This window comes from Oncorhynchus nerka, linkage group LG5, assembly GCF_034236695.1.
Source record: "Oncorhynchus nerka isolate Pitt River linkage group LG5, Oner_Uvic_2.0, whole genome shotgun sequence".
Lineage (NCBI taxonomy): Eukaryota > Metazoa > Chordata > Actinopteri > Salmoniformes > Salmonidae > Oncorhynchus > Oncorhynchus nerka.
Genome location: NC_088400.1, coordinates 256107 through 280247, shown reverse-complemented (window position 1 = coordinate 280247; position 24141 = coordinate 256107). Strand labels below are relative to the sequence as shown.

The 24141-nt window shown below is 30.2% G+C and overlaps 1 protein-coding gene across 1 annotated transcript in view; it reads right to left on the bottom strand.

Moving 5' to 3' along the window:
* The window catches only part of tbx22 (T-box transcription factor 22), a 59347-nt gene extending 35647 nt beyond the window's left edge, over positions 1 to 23700 (bottom strand). The window contains exons 1-4 of the mRNA XM_065018250.1: positions 23318 to 23700; positions 22693 to 22909; positions 21379 to 21480; positions 17229 to 17403 (exon numbers count right to left, since the gene is read on the bottom strand). Of these exons, the coding sequence (XP_064874322.1) occupies positions 17229 to 17403; positions 21379 to 21480; positions 22693 to 22909; positions 23318 to 23474 (651 nt within the window). The 5' untranslated portion in view covers positions 23475 to 23700. The remainder of the gene's footprint in view (positions 1 to 17228; positions 17404 to 21378; positions 21481 to 22692; positions 22910 to 23317) is intronic.
* Positions 23701 to 24141: the final 441 nt, after the last annotated feature.

Here is a 24141-nt window from a genome sequence, read left to right as displayed (position 1 = left end):
AACCAGTTTATAATGTTGGTAACCAGTTTATAATGTTGGTAACCAGTTTATAATGTTGGTAACCAGTTTATAATAGAATGACTTGTTTACTGTTCGAATAATGTTGGAAACCAGTTTATAATGTTGGTAACCAGTTTATAATAGAATGACTTGTGTACTGTTCTAATAATGTTGGAAACCAGTTTATAATGTTGGTAACCAGTTTATAATATAATGACTTGTTTACTGTTCTAATAATGTTGCTAACCAGTTTATAATATAATTACTTGTTTACTGTTCTAATAATGTTGGAAACCAGTTTATAATGTTGGTAACCAGTTTATAATGTTGGTAACACGTTTATAATGTTGGTAACCAGTTTATAATATTGTTAACCAGTTTATAATGTTGGTAACCAGTTTATAATGTTGGTAACCAGTTTATAATGTTGGTAACCAGTTTATAATAGAATGACTTGTTTACTGTTCTAATAATGTTGGAAACCAGTTTATAATGTTGGTAACCAGTTTATAATAGAATGACTTGTGTACTGTTCTAATAATGTTGGAAACCAGTTTATAATGTTGGTAACCAGTTTATAATATAATGACTTGTTTACTGTTCTGATAATGTTGGTAACCAGTTTATAATGTTGGTAACCAGTTTATAATGTTGGTAACCAGTTTATAATGTTGGTAACCAGTTAATAATGTTGGTAACCAGTTTATAATGTTGGTAACCAGTTTATAATGTTGGTAACCAGTTTATAATGTTGGAAACCAGTTTATAATGTTGGTAACCAGTTTATAATATAATGACTTGTTTACTGTTCTGATAATGTTGGTAACCAGTTTATAATGTTGGTAACAATTTTATAATATAATGACTTGTTTACTGTTCTAATAATGTTGGAAACCAGTTTATAATGTTGGTAACAATTTTATAATATAATGACTTGTTTACTGTTCTAATAATGTTGGTAACCAGTTTATAATGTTGGTAACCAGTTTATAATGTTGAAACCAGTTTATAATGTTGGTAACCAGTTTATAATATAATGACTTGTTTACTGTTCTAATAATGTTGGAAACCAGTTTATAATGTTGGTAACACAGTTTATAATGTTGGTAACCAGTTTATAATATTGTTAACCAGTTTATAATTTGGTAACAGTTTATAATGTTGGTAACCAGTTTATAATGTTGGTAACCAGTTTATAATGTTGGTAACCAGTTTATAATATTGTTAACCAGTTTATAATGTTGGTAACCAGTTTATAATGTTGGTAACCAGTTTATAATGTTGGTAACCAGTTTATAATAGAATGACTTGTTTACTGTTCGAATAATGTTGGTAACCAGTTTATAATGTTGGTAACCAGTTTATAATAGAATTACTTGTTTACTGTTCTAATAATGTTGGAAACCAGTTTATAATGTACAGTTTATAATGACTTGTTTACTGTTCTGATAATGTTGGTAACCAGTTTATAATGTTATAATGTTGGTAACCAGTTTATAATATAATGTTGTTTACTGTTCTGATAATGTTGATAACCAGTTTATAATGTTGGTAACCAGTTTATAATATAATGATTGTTTACTGTTTATAATGTTGGAAACCAGTTTATAATGTTGGTAACCAGTTTATAATATTGTTAACCAGTTTATAATGTTGGTAAACAGTTTATAATGTTGGTAACACGTTTATTTGGTAACCAGTTTATAATGTTGGTAACCAGTTTATAATGTTGGTAACCAGTTTATAATAGAATGACTTGTTTACTGTTCGAATAATGTTGGTAACCAGTTTATAATGTTGGTAACCAGTTTATAATGTTGGTAACCAGTTATAATGTTTAACTGTTTATAATGTTGTTAACCAGTTAATAATGTTGGTAACCAGTTTATAATATAATGACTTGTTTACTGTTCTAATAATGTTGGAAACCAGTTTATAATGTTGGTAACCAGTTTATAATATAATGACTTGTTTACTGTTCTAATAATGTTGGAAACCAGTTTATAATGTTGGTAACCAGTTTATAATATAATGACTTGTTTACTGTTCTAATAATGTTGGAAACCAGTTTATAATGTTGGTAACCAGTTTATAATATAATGACTTGTTTACTGTTCTAATAATGTTGGTAACCAGTTTATAATGTTATAATGAGTTTATAATATTGATACTGTTCTAATAATGTTGGAAACCAGTTTATAATGTTGGTAACCAGTTTATAATATAATGACTTGTTTACTGTTCTAATAATGTTGGTAACCAGTATATAATGTTGGTATCCAGTTTATAATGTTGGTAACCAGTTTATAATGTTGGTAACCAGTTTATAATATAATGACTTGTTTACTGTTCTAATAATGTTGGAAACCAGTTTATAATGTTGGTAACCAGTTTATAATATAATGACTTGTTTACTGTTCTAATAATGTTGGTAACCAGTTTATAATATAATGACTTGTGTACTGTTTAATAATGTTGGAAACCAGTTTATAATGTTGGTAACCAGTTTATAATATAATGACTTGTTTACTGTTCTAATAATGTTGGTAACCAGTTTATAATGTTGGTAACCAGTTTATAATGTTGGTAACCAGTATATAATATAATGACTTGTTTACTGTTCTAATAATGTTGGTAACCAGTTTATAATATAATGACTTGTTTACTGTTCTAATAATGTTGGTAACCAGTTTATAATATAATGACTTGTTTACTGTTTGAATAATGTTGGTAACCAGTTTATAATGTTGGTAACCAGTTTATAATATAATGACTTGTTTACTGTTCTAATAATGTTGGGAACCAGTTTATAATGTTGGTAACCAGTTTATAATATAATGACTTGTTTACTGTTCTAATAATGTTGGTAACCAGTTTATAATGTTGGTAACCAGTTTATAATAGAATGACTTGTGTACTGTTCTAATAATGTTGGAAACCAGTTTATAATGTTGGTAACCAGTTTATAATATAATGACTTGTTTACTGTTCTAATAATGTTGGTAACCAGTTTATAATATAATGACTTGTTTACTGTTCTAATAATGTTGGTAACCAGTTTATAATGTTGGAAACCAGTTTATAATGTTGGTAACCAGTTTATAATATAATGACTTGTTTACTGTTCTAATAATGTTGCTAACCAGTTTATAATATAATGACTTGTTTACTGTTCTAATAATGTTGGTAACCAGTTTATAATGTTGGAAACCAGTGTATAATATAATGACTTGTTTACTGTTCTAATAATGTTGGTAACCAGTTTATAATGTTGGTAACCAGTTTATAATGTTGGTAACCAGTTAATAATGTTGGTATCCAGTTTATAATGTTGGTAACCAGTTTATAATATAATGACTTGTTTACTGTTCTAATAATGTTGGTAACCAGTTTATAATGTTGGTAACCAGTTTATAATGTTGGTAACCAGTTAATAATGTTGGTAACCAGTTTATAATGTTGGTAACCAGTTTATAATGTTGGTAACACGTTTATAATGTTGGTAACCAGTTTATAATATTGTTAACCAGTTTATAATGTTGGTAACCAGTTTATAATGTTGGTAACCAGTTTATAATAGAATGACTTGTTTACTGTTCGAATAATGTTGGAAACCAGTTTATAATGTTGGTAACCAGTTTATAATAGAATGACTTGTGTACTGTTCTAATAATGTTGGAAACCAGTTTATAATGTTGGTAACCAGTATATAATATAATGACTTGTTTACTGTTCTAATAATGTTGCTAACCAGTTTATACTATAATGACTTGTTTACTGTTCTAATAATGTTGGAAACCAGTTTATAATGTTGGAAACCAGTTTATAATGTTGGTAACCAGTTTATAATGTTGCTAACTAGTATATACTATAATGACTTGTGTACTGTTCTAATAATGTTGGAAACCAGTTTATAATGTTGGTAACCAGTATATAATATAATGACTTGTGTACTGTTCTAATAATGTTGGAAACCAGTTTATAATGTTGGTAACCAGTTTATACTATAATGACTTGTTTACTGTTCTAATAATGTTGGAAACCAGTTTATAATGTTGGAAACCAGTTTATAATGTTGGTAACCAGTTTATAATATAATGACTTGTTTACTGTTGTAATTATGTTGGTAATAATGTTGGTAACCAGTTTATAATATAATGACTTGTTTACTGTTTATAATGTTGGTAACCAGTTTATAATATAATGACTTGTTTACTGTTCTAATAATGTTGGTAACCAGTTTATAATGTTGGTAACCAGTTTATAATATAATGACTTGTTTACTGTTCTAATAATGTTCTGATAATGTTGTTCTGATAATAACCAGTTTATAATGTTGGTAACCAGTTTATAATGTTGGTAACAGTTTATAATGTTGGTAACCAGTTTTAATAATGTTGGTAACCAGTTTATAATGTTGGTAACCAGTTTATAATAGAATGACTTGTTAACTGTTCTAATAATGTTGGAAACCAGTTTATAATGTTGGCAACCAGTTTATAATATAATGACTTGTGTACTGTTCTAATAATGTTGGAAACCAGTTTATAATGTTGGTAACCAGTTTATAATATAATGAATTGTTTACTGTTCTAATAATGTTGGTAACCAGTTTATAATGTTGGTAACCAGTTTATAATGTTGGTAACCAGTTTATAATGTTGGTAACCAGTTTATAATATAATGACTTGTTTACTGTTCTGATAATGTTGGTAACCAGTTTATAATGTTGGTAACCAGTTTATAATGTTGGTAACCAGTTTATAATGTTGGTAACCAGTTTATAATAGAATGACTTGTTTACTGTTCGAATAATGTTGGAAACCAGTTTATAATGTTGGTAACCAGTTTATAATAGAATGACTTGTGTACTGTTCTAATAATGTTGGAAACCAGTTTATAATGTTGGTAACCAGTTTATAATATAATGACTTGTTTACTGTTCTAATAATGTTGCTAACCAGTTTATAATATAATTACTTGTTTACTGTTCTAATAATGTTTGAAACCAGTTTATAATGTTGGTAACCAGTTTATAATGTTGGTAACACGTTTATAATGTTGGTAACCAGTTTATAATATTGTTAACCAGTTTATAATGTTGGTAACCAGTTTATAATGTTGGTAACCAGTTTATAATGTTGGTAACCAGTTTATAATAGAATGACTTGTTTACTGTTCGAATAATGTTGGAAACCAGTTTATAATGTTGGTAACCAGTTTATAATAGAATGACTTGTGTACTGTTCTAATAATGTTGGAAACCAGTTTATAATGTTGCTAACCAGTTTATAATATAATGACTTGTTTACTGTTCTGATAATGTTGGTAACCAGTTTATAATGTTGGTAACCAGTTTATAATGTTGGTAACCAGTTTATAATGTTGGTAACCAGTTAATAATGTTGGTAACCAGTTTATAATGTTGGTAACCAGTTTATAATGTTGGTAACCAGTTTATAATGTTGGAAACCAGTTTATAATGTTGGTAACCAGTTTATAATATAATGACTTGTTTACTGTTCTGATAATGTTGGTAACCAGTTTATAATGTTGGTAACAATTTTATAATATAATGACTTGTTTACTGTTCTAATAATGTTGGAAACCAGTTTATAATGTTGGTAACAATTTTATAATATAATGACTTGTTTACTGTTCTAATAATGTTGGTAACCAGTTTATAATGTTGGTAACCAGTTTATAATGTTGGAAACCAGTTTATAATGTTGGTAACCAGTTTATAATATAATGACTTGTTTACTGTTCTAATAATGTTGGAAACCAGTTTATAATGTTGGTAACACGTTTATAATGTTGGTAACCAGTTTATAATATTGTTAACCAGTTTATAATGGTGGTAACCAGTTTATAATGTTGGTAACCAGTTTATAATGTTGGTAACACGTTTATAATGTTGGTAACCAGTTTATAATATTGTTAACCAGTTTATAATGGTGGTAACCAGTTTATAATGTTGGTAACCAGTTTATAATGTTGGTAACCAGTTTATAATAGAATGACTTGTTTACTGTTCGAATAATGTTGGTAACCAGTTTATAATGTTGGTAACCAGTTTATAATAGAATTACTTGTTTACTGTTCTAATAATGTTGGAAACCAGTTTATAATGTAATGACTTGTTTACTGTTCTGATAATGTTGGTAACCAGTTTATAATGTTGGAAACCAGTTTATAATGTTGGTAACCAGTTTATAATATAATGACTTGTTTACTGTTCTGATAATGTTGATAACCAGTTTATAATGTTGGTAACCAGTTTATAATATTGTTAACCAGTTTATAATGTTGGAAACCAGTTTATAATGTTGGTAACCAGTTTATAATATTGTTAACCAGTTTATAATGTTGGTAACACGTTTATAATGTTGGTAACACGTTTATAATGTTGGTAACCAGTTTATAATGTTGGTAACCAGTTTATAATGTTGGTAACCAGTTTATAATAGAATGACTTGTTTACTGTTCGAATAATGTTGGTAACCAGTTTATAATGTTGGTAACCAGTTTATAATATAATGACTTGTTTACTGTTCGAATAATGTTGGTAACCAGTTTATAATGTTGGTAACCAGTTTATAATGTTGGTAACCAGTTTATAATAGAATTACTTGTTTACTGTTCTAATAATGTTGTTAACCAGTTAATAATGTTGGTAACCAGTTTATAATATAATGACTTGTTTACTGTTCTAATAATGTTGGAAACCAGTTTATAATGTTGGTAACCAGTTTATAATATAATGACTTGTTTACTGTTCTAATAATGTTGGTAACCAGTTTATAATGTTGGTAACCAGTTTATAATATAATGACTTGTGTACTGTTCTAATAATGTTGGAAACCAGTTTATAATGTTGGTAACCAGTTTATAATATAATGACTTGTTTACTGTTCTAATAATGTTGGAAACCAGTTTATAATGTTGGTAACCAGTTTATAATATAATGACTTGTTTACTGTTCTAATAATGTTGGTAACCAGTTTATAATATAATGACTTGTGTACTGTTCTAATAATGTTGGAAACCAGTTTATAATGTTGGTAACCAGTTTATAATATAATGACTTGTTTACTGTTCTAATAATGTTGGTAACCAGTATATAATGTTGGTATCCAGTTTATAATGTTGGTAACCAGTTTATAATGTTGGTAACCAGTTTATAATATAATGACTTGTTTACTGTTCTAATAATGTTGGAAACCAGTTTATAATGTTGGTAACCAGTTTATAATATAATGACTTGTTTACTGTTCTAATAATGTTGGTAACCAGTTTATAATATAATGACTTGTGTACTGTTCTAATAATGTTGGAAACCAGTTTATAATGTTGGTAACCAGTTTATAATATAATGACTTGTTTACTGTTCTAATAATGTTGGTAACCAGTTTATAATGTTGGTAACCAGTTTATAATGTTGGTAACCAGTATATAATATAATGACTTGTTTACTGTTCTAATAATGTTGGTAACCAGTATATAATATAATGACTTGTTTACTGTTCTAATAATGTTGGTAACCAGTTTATAATATAATGACTTGTTTACTGTTCGAATAATGTTGGTAACCAGTTTATAATGTTGGTAACCAGTTTATAATATAATGACTTGTTTACTGTTCTAATAATGTTGGAAACCAGTTTATAATGTTGGTAACCAGTTTATAATGTTGGTAACAGTTTATAATGTTGGTAACCAGTTTATAATATAATGACTTGTTTACTGTTCTAATAATGTTGGTAACCAGTTTATAATGTTGGTAACCAGTTTATAATGTTGGTAACCAGTATATAATATAATGACTTGTTTACTGTTCTAATAATGTTGGTAACAGTATATAATATAATGACTTGTTTACTGTTCTAATAATGTTGGTAACCAGTTTATAATATAATGACTTGTTTACTGTTCGAATAATGTTGGTAACCAGTTTATAATGTTGGTAACCAGTTTATAATATAATGACTTGTTTACTGTTCTAATAATGTTGGAAACCAGTTTATAATGTTGGTAACCAGTATATAATATAATGACTTGTTTACTGTTCTAATAATGTTGGTAACCAGTTTATAATGTTGGTAACCAGTTTATAATGTTGGTAACCAGTATATAATATAATGACTTGTTTACTGTTCTAATAATGTTGGAAACCAGTTTATAATGTTGGAAACCAGTTTATAATGTTGGTATCCAGTTTATAATATAATGACTTGTTTACTGTTCTAATAATGTTGGAAACCAGTTTATAATGTTGGTAACCAGTTTATAATATAATGACTTGTTTACTGTTCTAATAATGTTGGTAACCAGTTTATAATATAATGACTTGTGTACTGTTCTAATAATGTTGGAAACCAGTTTATAATGTTGGTAACCAGTTTATAATATAATGACTTGTTTACTGTTCTAATAATGTTGGTAACCAGTTTATAATGTTGGTAACCAGTTTATAATGTTGGTAACCAGTATATAATATAATGACTTGTTTACTGTTCTAATAATGTTGGTAACCAGTATTAATATAATGACTTGTTTACTGTTCTAATAATGTTGGTAACCAGTTTATAATATAATGACTTGTTTACTGTTCTGAATAATGTTGGTAACCAGTTTATAATGTTGGTAACCAGTTTATAATATAATGACTTGTTTACTGTTCTAATAATGTTGAAACCAGTTTATAATGTTGGTAACCAGTTTATAATGTTGGTAACAGTTTATAATGTTGGTAACCAGTTTATAATATAATGACTTGTTTACTGTTCTAATAATGTTGGAAACCAGTTTATAATGTTGGTAACCAGTTTATAATGTTGGTAACCAGTATATAATATAATGACTTGTTTACTGTTCTAATAATGTTTGTATATAATATAATGACTTGTTTACTGTTCTAATAATGTTGGTAACCAGTTTATAATTAATACTTGTTTAATGAATTGTTGGTAACCAGTTTATAATGTTGGTAACCAGTTTATAATGTTGGTAACCAGTTTATAATGTTGGTAACCAGTTTATAATATAATGACTTGTTTACTGTTCTAATAATGTTGATAACCAGTTTATAATGTTGGTAACCAGTTTATAACCAGTATATAATATAATGACTTGTTTACTGTTCTAATAATGTTGGAAACCAGTTTATAATATTGTTAACCAGTTTATAATGTTGGTAACCAGTTTATAATGTTGGTAACCAGTTTATAATATAATGACTTGTTTACTGTTCTAATAATGTTGGAAACCAGTTTATAATGTTGGTAACCAGTTTATAACCAGTTTATAATGTTGGTATCCAGTTTATAATATAATGACTTGTTTACTGTTCTGATAATGTTGATAACCAGTTTATAATGTTGGTAACCAGTTTATAATGTTGGTAACCAGTTTATAATATAATGACTTGTTTACTGTTCAGTTAATAATGTTGGAAACCAGTTTATAATGTTGGTAACCAGTTTATAATATAATGACTTGTTTACTGTTCTGATAATGTTGATAACCAGTTTATAATGTTGGTAACCAGTTTATAATAGAATGAATTGTTTACTGTTCTGATAATGTTGATAACCAGTTTATAATGTTGGTAACCAGTTTATAATGTTGGTAACACGTTTATAATGTTGGTAACCAGTTTATAATGTTGTTAACCAGTTTATAATGTTGGTAACCAGTTTATAATGTTGGTAACCAGTTTATAATGTTGGTAACTTGTTTACTGTTCAGTTTATAATAACACGTTTAATGTTGGAAACCAGTTTATAATGTTGGTAACCAGTTTATAATGTTGGTAACCAGTTTATAATATAATGACTTGTTTTCTGTTCTGATAATGTTGATAACCAGTTTATAATGTTGGTAACCATTTTATAATATTGTTAACCAGTTTATAATGTTGGTAACCAGTTTATAATGTTGGTAACCAGTTTATAATGTTGGTAACCAGTTTATAATATAACCAGTTTATATTGTTTAACTGTTTATAATGTTGATAACCAGTTTATAATGTTGGTAACCAGTTTATAATGTTGGTAACACGTTTATAATGTTGGAAACCAGTTTATAATGTTGATAACCAGTTTATAATGTTGGTAACCAGTTTATAATGTTGGTAACACAGTTTATAATGGAAACCAGTTTATTGTTGATAACCAGTTTATAATGTTGGTAACCAGTTTATAATGTTGGTAACCAGTTTATAATGTTGGTAACCAGTTTATAATATAATGACTTGTTTGTTTACTGTTCTGATAATGTTCATAACCAGTCAATAATGTTGGTAACCAGTTTATAATGTTGGTAACACGTTTATAATGTTGGTAACCAGTTTATAATGTTGGTAACCAGTTTATAATGTTGGTAACACGTTTATTATAATGTTGTTTACAGTTTATAATGTTGGAAACCAGTTTATAATGTTGGTAACCAGTTTATAATGTTGGTAACCAGTTTATAATGTTGTGTTGGTAACCAGTTTATAATGTTGGTAACCAGTTTATAATATTGGTAACCAGTTTATAATGTTGGTAACCAGTTTATAATGTTGGTAAAATTTTATAATGTTGGTAACAACGTTTATAATGTTGGTAACCAGTTTATAATATTGTTAACCAGTTTATAATGTTGGTAACCAGTTTATAATGTTGGTAACCAGTTTATAATAGAATTACTTGTTTACTGTTCTAATAATGTTGGAAACCAGTTTATAATGTTGGTAACCAGTTTATAATGTTGGTAACCAGTTTATAATATAATGACTTGTTTACTGTTCTGATAATGTTGATAACCAGTTTATAATGTTGGTAACAATTTTATAATGTTGGTAACCAGTTAATAATGTTGGTAACCAGTTTATAATGTTGGTAACCAGTTTATAATGTTGCTAACCAGTTTATAATATAATGAATTGTTTACTGTTCTGATAATGTTGATAACCAGTTTATAATGTTGGTAACCAGTTTATAATGTTGGTAACACGTTTATAATGTTGGTAACCAGTTTATAATATTGTTAACCAGTTTATAATGTTGGTAACCAGTTTATAATGTTGGTAACCAGTTTATAATAGAATTACTTGCTTACTGTTCTAATAATGTTGGAAACCAGTTTATAATGTTGGTAACCAGTTTATAATGTTGGTAACCAGTTTATAACTTTGGTAACCAGTTTATAATGTTGGTAACCAGTTTATAATGTTGGTAACCAGTTTATAACTTTGGTAACCAGTTTATAATGTTGGTAACCAGTCAATAATGTTGGAAACCAGTTTATAATATAATGACTTGTTTACTGTTCTGATAATGTTGGTAACCAGTTTATAATGTTGGTAACCATTTTATAATGTTGGTAACCAGTTTATAATATTATGACGTGTTTACTGTTCTGATAATGTTCATAACCAGTCAATAATGTTGGTAACCAGTTTATAATGTTGGTAACACGTTTATAATGTTGGTAACCAGTTTATAATGTTGGTAACCAGTTTATAATGTTGGTAACACGTTTATAATGTTGGTAACCAGTTTATAATGTTGGAAACCAGTTTATAATGTTGGTAACCAGTTTATAATGTTGGTAACCAGTTTATAATGTTGTGTTGGTAACCAGTTTATAATGTTGGTAACCAGTCAATAATATTGGTAACCAGTTTATAATGTTGGTAACCAGTTTATAATGTTGGTAACCAGTTTATAATGTTGGTAACCAGTTTATAATGTTGGTAACACGTTTATAATGTTGGTAACCAGTTTATAATATTGTTAACCAGTTTATAATGTTGGTAACCAGTTTATAATGTTGGTAACCAGTTTATAATAGAATTACTTGTTTACTGTTCTAATAATGTTGGAAACCAGTTTATAATGTTGGTAACCAGTTTATAATGTTGGTAACCAGTTTATAATATAATGACTTGTTTACTGTTCTGATAATGTTGATAACCAGTTTATAATGTTGGTAACAATTTTATAATGTTGGTAACCAGTTAATAATGTTGGTAACCAGTTTATAATGTTGGTAACCAGTTTATAATGTTGCTAACCAGTTTATAATATAATGAATTGTTTACTGTTCTGATAATGTTGATAACCAGTTTATAATGTTGGTAACCAGTTTATAATGTTGGTAACACGTTTATAATGTTGGTAACCAGTTTATAATATTGTTAACCAGTTTATAATGTTGGTAACCAGTTTATAATGTTGGTAACCAGTTTATAATAGAATTACTTGCTTACTGTTCTAATAATGTTGGAAACCAGTTTATAATGTTGGTAACCAGTTTATAATGTTGGTAACCAGTTTATAATATAATGACTTGTTTACTGTTCTGATAATGTTGATAACCAGTTTATAATGTTGGTAACAATTTTATAATGTTGGTAACCAGTTTATAATGTTGGTAACCAGTTTATAATGTTGGTAACCAGTTAATAATGTTGGTATCCAGTTTATAATGTTGGTAACCAGTTTATAATATAATGACTTGTTTACTGTTCTGATAATGTTGGTAACCAGTTAATAATGTTGGTAACCAGTATATAATGTTGCTAACTAGTATATACTATAATGACTTGTTTACTGTTCTGATAATGTTGCTAACCAGTTTATAATGTTGGTAACCAGTTTATAATGTTGGTAACAATTTTATAATGTTGGTAACCAGTTTATAATGTTGGTAACAATTTTATAATGTTGGTAACAATTTTATAATGTTGGTATCCAGTTTATAATGTTGGTAACCAGTTTATAATGTTGGTAACCAGTTTATAATGTTGGTAACCAGTTTATAATGTTGGTAACACGTTTATAATGTTGGTAACCAGTTTATAATGTTGGTAACACGTTTATAATGTTGGTAACCAGTTTGTAATATAATGACTTGTTTTCTGTTGTGATAATGTTGATAACCAGTTTATAATGTTGGTAACCAGTTTATAATATTGTTAACCAGTTTATAATGTTGGTAACCAGTTTATAATGTTGGTAACCAGTTTATAATGCTGGTAACCAGTTTATAATGTTGGTAACCAGTTTATAATGTTGGTAACCAGTTTATAATGCTGGTAACCAGTTTATAATGTTGGTAACCAGTTTATAATGTTGGTAACACGTTTATAATGTTGGAAACCAGTTTATAATGTTGATAACCAGTTTATAATGTTGGTAACCAGTTTATAATGTTGGTAACACGTTTATAATGTTGGAAACCAGTTTATAATGTTGATAACCAGTTTATAATGTTGGTAACCAGTTTATAATGTTGGTAACCAGTTTATAATGTTGGTAACCAGTTTATAACTTTGGTAACCAGTTTATAATGTTGGTAACCAGTTTATAATGTTGGTAACCAGTTTATAACTTTGGTAACCAGTTTATAATGTTGGTAACCAGTCAATAATGTTGGAAACCAGTTTATAATATAATGACTTGTTTACTGTTCTGATAATGTTGGTAACCAGTTTATAATGTTGGTAACCATTTTATAATGTTGGTAACCAGTTTATAATATTATGACGTGTTTACTGTTCTGATAATGTTCATAACCAGTCAATAATGTTGGTAACCAGTTTATAATGTTGGTAACACGTTTATAATGTTGGTAACCAGTTTATAATGTTGGTAACCAGTTTATAATGTTGGTAACACGTTTATAATGTTGGTAACCAGTTTATAATGTTGGAAACCAGTTTATAATGTTGGTAACCAGTTTATAATGTTGGTAACCAGTTTATAATGTTGTGTTGGTAACCAGTTTATAATGTTGGTAACCAGTCAATAATATTGGTAACCAGTTTATAATGTTGGTAACCAGTTTATAATGTTGGTAACCAGTTTATAATGTTGGTAACCAGTCAATAATGTTGGTAACCAGTTTATAATGTTGGTAACCAGTTTATAATGTTGGTAACCAACCAGTTTATAATGTTGGTAACCAGTTTATAATGTTGGTAACCAGTTTATAATGTTGGTAACCAGTCAATAATATTGGTAACCAGTTTATAATGTTGGTAACCAGTTTATAATGTAGTTAACCAGTTTATAATGCTGGTAACCAGTTTATAATGTTGTTAACCAGTTTATAATGCTGGTAACCAGTTTATAATGTTGGTAACCAGTTTATAATGTTGTTAACCAGTTGATAATGTTGGTAATCAGTTTATAATGTTGGAAACCAGTTTATAATATAATGACTTGTTTACTGTTCTAATAATATTGTTAACCAGTTTATAATGTTGGTAACCAGTTGATAATGTTGGTAACCAGTTTATAATGTTGGAAACCAGTTTATAATTTTGGTAACCAGTTTATAATGTTGGTAACCAGTTGATAATGTTGGTAACCAGTTTATAATGTTGGTAACCAGTTTATAATGTTGGTAACCAGTTTATACTAGAATGACTTGTTTACTGTTCTGATAAGGTTGGTAACCATTTATAATATAATTACTTGTTTACTGTTATGATAATGTTGGTAACCAGTTTATAATGTTGGTAACCAGTTGATAATGTTGTTAACCAGTTTATAATGTTGGAAACCAGTTTATAATGTTGGTAACCAGTTTATAATGTTGGAAACCAGTTTATAATGTTGGTAACCAGTTTATAATGTTGGTAACCAGTTTATAATGTTGGTAACCAGTTTATACTGTTGGTACCCAGTTTATAATAGAATGACTTGTTTACTGTTCTAATAATGTTGGTAACCAGTTTATAATGTTGGTAACCAGTTTATAATGTTGGTAACAATTTTATAATGTTGGTAACCAGTTAATAATGTTGGTAACCAGTTAATAATGTTGGTATCCAGTTAATAATGTTGGTAACCAGTTTATAATGTTGGTAACCAGTTTATAATATAATGACTTGTTTACTGTTCTAATAATGTTGGTAACCAGTTTATAATGTTGGTAACCAGTTTATAATGTTGGTAACAATTTTATAATGTTGGTAACCAGTTAATAATGTTGGTAACCAGTTAATAATGTTGGTATCCAGTTAATAATGTTGGTAACCAGTTTATAATGTTGGTAACCAGTTTATAATAGAATGACTTGTTTACTGTTCTAATAATGTTGGTAACCAGTTTATAATGTTGGTAACCAGTTTATAATGTTGGTAACCAGTATATAATATAATGACTTGTTTCCTGTTCTAATAATGTTGGTAACCAGTTAATAATGTTGGTAACCAGTTAATAATGTTGGTATCCAGTTTATAATGTTGGAAACCAGTTTATAATGTTGGTAACCAGTTTATAATGTTGGAAACCAGTTTATAATGTTGGTAACCAGTTAATAATGTTGGTAACCAGTTTATAATGTTGGTAACCAGTTTATAATATAATGACTTGTTTACTGTTCTGATAATGTTGGTAACCAGTTTATAATAGAATGACTTGTTTACTGTTCTAATAATGTTGGTAACCAGTTTATAATGTTGGTAACCAGTTTATAATAGAATGACTTGTTTACTGTTCTGATAATGTTGGAAACCAGTTTATAATGTTGGTAACCAGTTTATAATAGAATGACTTGTTTACTGTTCTGATAATGTTGGAAACCAGTTTATAATGTTGGTAACCAGTTTATAATAGAATGACTTGTGTACTGTTCTAATAATGTTGGAAACCAGTTAATAGTGTTGGTAACCAGTTTATAATGTTGGTAACCAGTTTATAATGTTGGAAACCAGTTTATAATGTTGGTAACCAGTTTATAATATAATGACTTGTTTACTGTTCTAATAATGTTGGTAACCAGTTTATAATATTGTTAACCAGTTTATAATGTTGGTAACCAGTTTATAATGTTGGTAACCAGTTTATAATGTTGGTAACCAGTTTATAATATAATGACTTGTTTACTGTTCTGATAATGTTGGTAACCAGTTTATAATATTGTTAACCAGTTTATAATGTTGGTAACCAGTTTATAATGTTGGTAACCAGTTTATAATGTTGGTAACCAGTTTATAATATAATGACTTGTTTACTGTTCGAATAATGTTGGTAACCAGTTTATAATGTTGGTAACCAGTTTATAATATAATTACTTGTTTACTGTTCTAATAATGTTGGTAACCAGTTTATAATGTTGGTAACCAGTTTATAATGTTGGTAACCAGTTTATAATGTTGGTATCCAGTTTATAATAGAATTACTTGTTTACTGTTCTAATAATGTTGGAAACCAGTTTATAATGTTGGTAACCAGTTTATAATATAATACTTGTTTACTGTTCTGATAATGTTGGAAACCAGTTTATAATGTTGGTAACCAGTTTATAATGTTGGTAACCAGTTTATAATGTTGGTAACCAGTTTATAATATAATGACTTGTTTACTGTTCTAATAATGTTGGAAACCAGTTTATAATGTTGGTAACCAGTTTATAATATAATGACTTGTTTCCTGTTCTAATAATGTTGGAAACCAGTTTATAATGTTGGTAACCAGTTTATAATATAATGACTTGTTTACTGTTCTAATAATGTTGGTAACCAGTTTATAATATTGTTAACCAGTTTATAATGTTGGTAACCAGTTTATAATGTTGGTAACCAGTTTATAATGTTGGTAACCAGTTTATAATATAATTACTTGTTTACTGTTCGAATAATGTTGGTAACCAGTTTATAATGTTGGTAACCAGTTTATAATAGAATTACTTGTTTACTGTTCTAATAATGTTGGTAACCAGTTTATAATGTTGGTAACCAGTTTATAATGTTGGTAACCAGTTTATAATGCTGGTAACCAGTTTATAATGTTGGTAACCAGTTTATAATGTTGGTAACCAGCTTATAATGTTGGTAACAGTTTGTAATGTTGGTAACCAGTTTATAATGTTGGAAACCAGTTTATAATGTTGGTAACCAGTTTATAATGTTGGTAACCAGTTTATAATGTTGGTAACCAGTTTATAATGTTGGTAACCAGTTTATAATATAATGACTTGTTTACTGTTCTAATAATGTTGGAAACCAGTTGATAATGTTGATAACCAGTTTATAATAGAATGACTTGTTTGATATACCATGGCTTCCATCCAATCAGCATCCAGTACCTACACTACCCGGATTATAAAAGTAGTTTTAAACCTGGTAGTTTGGATCCTGGATGATGATTGGCTAAAACAGCATTCCAGCCATGTTTAATAAAGTCCTATAGATTAGCAGTCAGATAGTATTAGAACATGTGACGTACGTGTCCCTTGTCCTCCATCTCGTTGTTGGTCAGTTTGACCCGATCGAAGCTGATCACCTGACGCATCCACGTCTCGCCCACGCACGGGGAGTCCGGGTGCATATACAAGCGCGGCGCGATGCAGGAGTGGTCCGTATTTCCTGCCACCATCCACTGAGAGCTGTGGTACACATACCTAAATATAACAGAACATCACAACAGAACATCACATACCTAAAAACAACATCAGAACAGAATATCAGAACATCACATACCTAAATACAACAGAACATCACAACATCACATTCCTAAATATAACAAAACATCACAACAGAACATCACATACCTAAAAACAACATCAGAACAGAACATCAGAATATCACATACCTAAATAAAACAGAACATCAGAACAGAACATCAGAACAGAACATCAGAATATCACATAATGAAATACAACAGAACATCACATCACAAAAATAAATACAACAGAATATCAGAACAGAACATCAGAATAACATATATCTAAATACAACAGAACATCAGAACATCACATACTTAAATACATCAGAACATCAGAACATCACATACCTAAATACAACAAAACATCACAACAGAACATCAGAATATCACATACCTAAATACATCAGAACATCACATACCTAAATACATCAGAATATCACATACCTAAATACATCAGAATATCACATACTTAAATACATCAGAACATCACATACTTAAATACATCAGAATATCACATACTTAAATACATCAGAATATCACATACTTAAATACATCAGAATATCACAACATCACATACCTAAATACATCAGAACATCACAACATCACATACCTAAATACATCAGAACATCACATACCTAAATACATCAGAACATCACATACCTAAATACATCAGAACATCACATACCTAAATACATCAGAACATCACATACCTAAATACAACAGAACATCACATACCTAAATACATCAGAACATCACATACCTAAATACATCAGAACATCACATACCTAAATACATCAGAACATCACATACCTAAATACATCAGAATATCAGAACATCACATACCTAAATACAACAGAATATCAGAACAGAACATCAGAATATCACAAACCTGAACACAACAGAATATCTCATACGTAAATACATCAGAATATCAGAACAGAACATCAGAACATCACATACCTAAATACATCAGAATATCAGAACAGAACATCAGAACATCACATACCTAAATACATCAGAACATCACATACCTAAATACATCAGAATATCAGAACATCACATACCTAAATACATCAGAACATCACATACCTAAATACATCAGAACATCACATACCTAAATACATCAGAACATCACATACCTAAATACATCAGAATATCAGAACATCACATACCTAAATACATCAGAACATCACATACCTAAATACATCAGAACATCACATACCTAAATACATCAGAACATCACATACCTAAATACATCAGAATATCAGAACATCACATACCTAAATACAACAGAATATCAGAACAGAACATCAGAATATCACAAACCTGAACACAACAGAATATCTCATACGTAAATACATCAGAATATCAGAACAGAACATCAGAACATCACATACCTAAATACATCAGAATATCAGAACAGAACATCAGAACATCACATACCTAAATACATCAGAATATCACATACTTAAATACAACAGAATATTACATACTTAAATACATCAGAATATCACATACCTAAAAATAACAGAACATCAGAACAGAATATCAGAACATCACATACCTAAATACAACAGAATATCACATACCTAAAAATAACAGAACATCAGAACAGAATATCAGAATATCACATACCTAAATACATCAGAACATCACATACCTAAATACATCAGAACATCACATACCTAAATACATCAGAACATCACATACCTAAATACATCAGAACATCACATACTTAAATACATCAGAACATCACATACTTAAATACATCAGAACATCACATACTTAAATACATCAGAATATCACATACTTAAATACATCAGAATATCACATACCTAAATACATCAGAACATCACATACTTAAATACATCAGAACATCACATACCTAAATACATCAGAATATCACATACTTAAATACATCAGAACATCACATACTTAAATACATCAGAATATCAGAACAGAATATCAGAATATCACATAACTAAATGCAACAGAACATCAGAATATCAGAAGAGAAAATCTGAATATCACATAGGTAAATAGGTAGGTAAACATAGTGTTTTTACATAGGTAAAAACAGAATAGCAGAACAGAATATCAGAATATCAGAATATCAGAACAGAACATCAGAACATCACATACCTAAATACAACAGAATATCAGAACATAACATCAGAACATCACATACCTAAATACAACAGAATATCAGAACAGAACATCAGAACAGAATATCAGAACAGAACATCAGAACATCACATACCTAAATACAACAGAATATCAGAACAGAACATCAGAACATCACATACCTAAATACAACAGAATATCAGAACAGAACATCAGAACATCACATACCTAAATACAACAGAATATCAGAATATCAGAAAAGAAAATCAGAAAAGGACATCACAACAGAATATCAGAACATCAGAATATCACAACAGAACATCAGAACAGAATATCAGAACAGAATATCAGAACATCATAACAGAAAATCAGAACATCAGAACAGAACATTAGAACAGAATATCAGACAATATCAAAACAGAACATCAGAATAGAAGATCAGAACAGAATATCAGAACAGAATACCAGAACATCAGAACAGAATATCAGAACAGAATATCAGAACAGAATACCAGAACAGAATATCAGAACAGAATATCAGAACAGAATATCAGAATAGAATATCAGAATAGAATATCCTTCAACTTTATTGTCCACCTAGTGTTGACAAGTTGATTCACTAACAACAGATGAAAAGACTAATAATGAATTGTGACCACATAGTTCTCCTCTTACAAAGCTATGCCATAGAAGGCTAATGTTAACTAGTTGGCTAATCGTTGCCCATGAAAGGAAGTTAGGCAAGCATTTTAGTCAGGTAGGTTAGGACAACAAAAACTAAAAGGGTATACTGTATGACAGAGTGATAGACCGTTTTGCTAACATGAAAGACAGGAGGATGGCAGTGGCGTTTCTCTACAAGTAGGGTGGGTCAACATGTTTTTTCTACTTAAACACACACACAGCAAGCAGCACCATGGACAGGCACATAGTATTGAGCTTTGATTTCTAAATGGTTTTTGAAATATTTTAGTTGGCGCTGTATTACACGATGCAGAGGTGATTAGATGATGTTAATGTGGTTCTGCAATAGAGGCAGCTCCTGTTTTATTTTCCACTTGTGGTAACTCTCCTGTGTTCTCAATCAATAGTTGTTCAGTAGTTGAAGAATGATAGAAATATTGAACTTGCTTGACCATGCTATGGTCATGTAACTGTTACATGCTATATGCTTTGTGGGCTTCACCCAACAGATGTTGCTCTCCAGTTTGGTAATAAAACAAAGGTTTGGTGGACTTTATTCTGCCACTGTGTCTTGTAAATATGCTATTGGAACGGAATTGTTTTAAATTTCCTGGATATAGTATGCTTACTTACTTACTTACTTACTTTATTGTGTATTTCATATTTGTAATTCTTAATTATCTTTATTTTTGTATAAAAAAAATAATGTTATTCTTTATTGCATTGATGGGTTTTGAGTTTGCAAGATTTGCATTTCACTGTACTTGTGCACGTGACATTAAAACTTGAAATGTATTGTCTCAGGTTATAGAGCGAACAACGCATTTATCACAACACATTGGTTGTAATATGGCTTTTTCCCCTAGCTTGACTTCCCCGGTGATTTTACCCAAGCACCACTACTGTCACCCTGTGCTCGTTAAATGTGTGTATATTGGGTAAAATGTTTGATTTATAGTATAAAAATATAGTATAATTGCAGCTTCATTCAGAGAAATGTTAAAACAAAGGAAATACCTATTGATGCAATAATGCGCTGGTTTTAAAGTACGTTTCTAAAATAGGAGAGCATTTCCTTTCGTGCAATTTACAATTGTAGGCTACATATACGTTTAGGGTCTACCTGTATCGTTTGGAGTCGACGGGCAAAACGTCCATGGCGATGTAGTACTGCTGGCACGGGTCCAAGTTACGCACCTTTACGCGCAAGGACGGGAACATCCTCCTGTAGAAAACACACACAAAGAGTTTAAAGTTGGACAAATGAGCTAAAATGGTCATCATATAATAAGCGTATTTAATTCAATCCATAATGTTATTAAATATCAGCTAGTGTGGAGAACTAATACAACGAACAGAGATCAGTGTTTTGATGCGTCAGTTAAATTCGTTGGAAATGTAACACCAGTGAAAGAGAGAATGCGGGCCTCAGTCAAGGTGAATCTCTGAGGCCACGAGGGCATTACTCATCTCATAAAAAGGACTATCAAATGTTTAAAAAGAACTTTGCAGCAACAAAGTAATAGAATTTACAACAAGTCATGAAATGTTTAGGCTATGTAGAATAACATGTGCTTTTATGAAACTGTTATGAAAATGTGAAAGAATATGCAAAGAAATGAAAATGACAAAATTACCCCAAAATGTAATTACAAAATAACAGAGCTCTAATTCCTGAGGAATAAAGCGTGTACATAGTTCATTATATGATAAGAGTCAAAGAATATAAAGTTATAGAAATACTATGACAAAATACAACCCTAAAATACTATGGAAAAATACAACCCTAAAATACTTGAAAAAATTCCAATGGCCTTTATAAAATGATATAGCATCCCCATGTAGTTTTTACGGGGTAGTACTGACCCTGTAAAGTAAATACTCGACAAGCCCTTTAGCATTTTTCCCCACCTACACAAACTGCTGTTGTTGTTTTAACTGTGTAAAAACGTTTTTTCTATTGGTGAAATTAAATAAACGTTCAATAGTTCAAAGGCTGCAGCAAACTGTACATTTAATTTGGCGGTCATCTTATACAACGGAAATACAATTAGCTAACTGTAGATACAGCCTATATAAAGATTTCGTACACATCAATCGAGTAATAGGCTATAAATCTGTATAATAGGCTATAGGCCTGTATAATAGGCAATAGGCCTGTATAGAAAATATGTTTTTTCAAGTGCAACATCAGTGACTTGTTGTAACACACCTATACGCCTATACGATTGTACGGCCCTCTTTCCTGACCAATGTGTATCATCCTCATACTGTAAATAAGATGAATTAACAGTTTGATTAGTGTTTAGTCCATAGTGTAGTGTATTGGCTACTGTATGTTAGTGTGTAAAGGTCTGAGTTTTACCTAGTTTAGCTAGCTTGTGTAAAGGTCTGTAAATTTGACAGTTTGGTAGGCGTGTGAGGGGGTCAGTTTTACCTGCCGGCTTTGGTAATAATCATCTCTGTCCCGATCTCATGGAACCTGGTCCACAGATCCGATCCCTGGAGCTCCACCCGGACCTCTCTCTCCTCTCTACCCGGGTTAGAGTCACTATCTCCCGTCCTTGTCCTTTCTTCTCTCCCCGGCTCAGAGTCGCACTCTCCCAGCCTTCTTGGCGTGTTACCAGCCTTCCTCCTCTGGTCGTTTGGGTAATCTTTTTGTGTAAAGGAACAGTTTAAGACATTCTATGTTGTTGATAAATTAGAACTGTTGCATCCTAAACATGCGGAATGCTGCTGGCTTGATTCCATTTAAGTGTAAAGCTTTCAGCTGTTTCCTTGAATTAAAACACATCAATTTGACAAACCATTGAAGTGAAAAACGTGTAGTCCTACAAACTCAACACAAAGCCACAAAACCTGTTGTTGTTTTCTATTTTACTACTTGGACAGTGCTTCTCAGAAGAAGCAAAGACATCACTCCAATACACTGTACTGTTTTTATTTTTACATTATTATATACGTTTTCTGTCTTATGAAAAAAAATACTTTTTAATTCAAGTTCGTCGCAGAATATTGCCTGTGTAAAACAGAGAGATGCGCGCGGGTTAAAGTTGACCGACCGTGCTCGTATGTCTCCTGTCGAACAGAGCTTGTCTCCGTCTCTGTGTCTCCCGGTGAGCTCGGGTCCTTCCCGTTCTCCTTCTTCATCCTCTTTATCGTTTTACCGACCAACGCTTCCACGGAGAAAGCGTGGGCTCGTGAGCTCAGTCCCTGCATCCTGGCGCGAGGCGGTTAGTCTCCTTTCTCTGGGGTCCTGAAAGCTGCACTCTTGTCGTGCGCTGTTCCGTTTTTCCGCTTCACCCAGGGCCTCTGCGAGCCCCCGTCCGTCTATCTGTCTTCTGTTCATGTGGCTATGCGACGCAGCTAATTGACCCGGCGAGTTCCCATGGCTCCGTGGCGCGCGCACTATGCATCTAAATCCTTGTTAACGGCCCCGCGATTTCCGCTTGCCTCTCTCCTCCCTTTCCTCCTTTTCACGCTCCTCTGTTTCTCTCCTCGCTTTCCCTCTCTCCCCCCCCCCTCTCTCTCTCAAATCAATTCAAAGGGTTTTATTGGCATGGGAAACGTGTGTTTACATTGCCAAAGCAAATAGAATAGAACATAAACAAAACGGGAAATAAACAACGTAAATAAACACTAAACATTACACTCACGTCGACAGACGGCAATTATCAGTTCTCATTATGTATTTCTTAGGTAATTACATTTTTATAATAGCGTCATCATTCTATTTTATTAATGCATCTGATACTCCTGCATTCTCCTTTTGTCTGGGTTTTTGGACAGCTTTTAGGCTCATCTCTTGACTGAAACAAACATTTAGACAGCCATATTAGGTACACTGTTAAAACACCATTGAGTAAGATATTGCTCATCCCCGTCA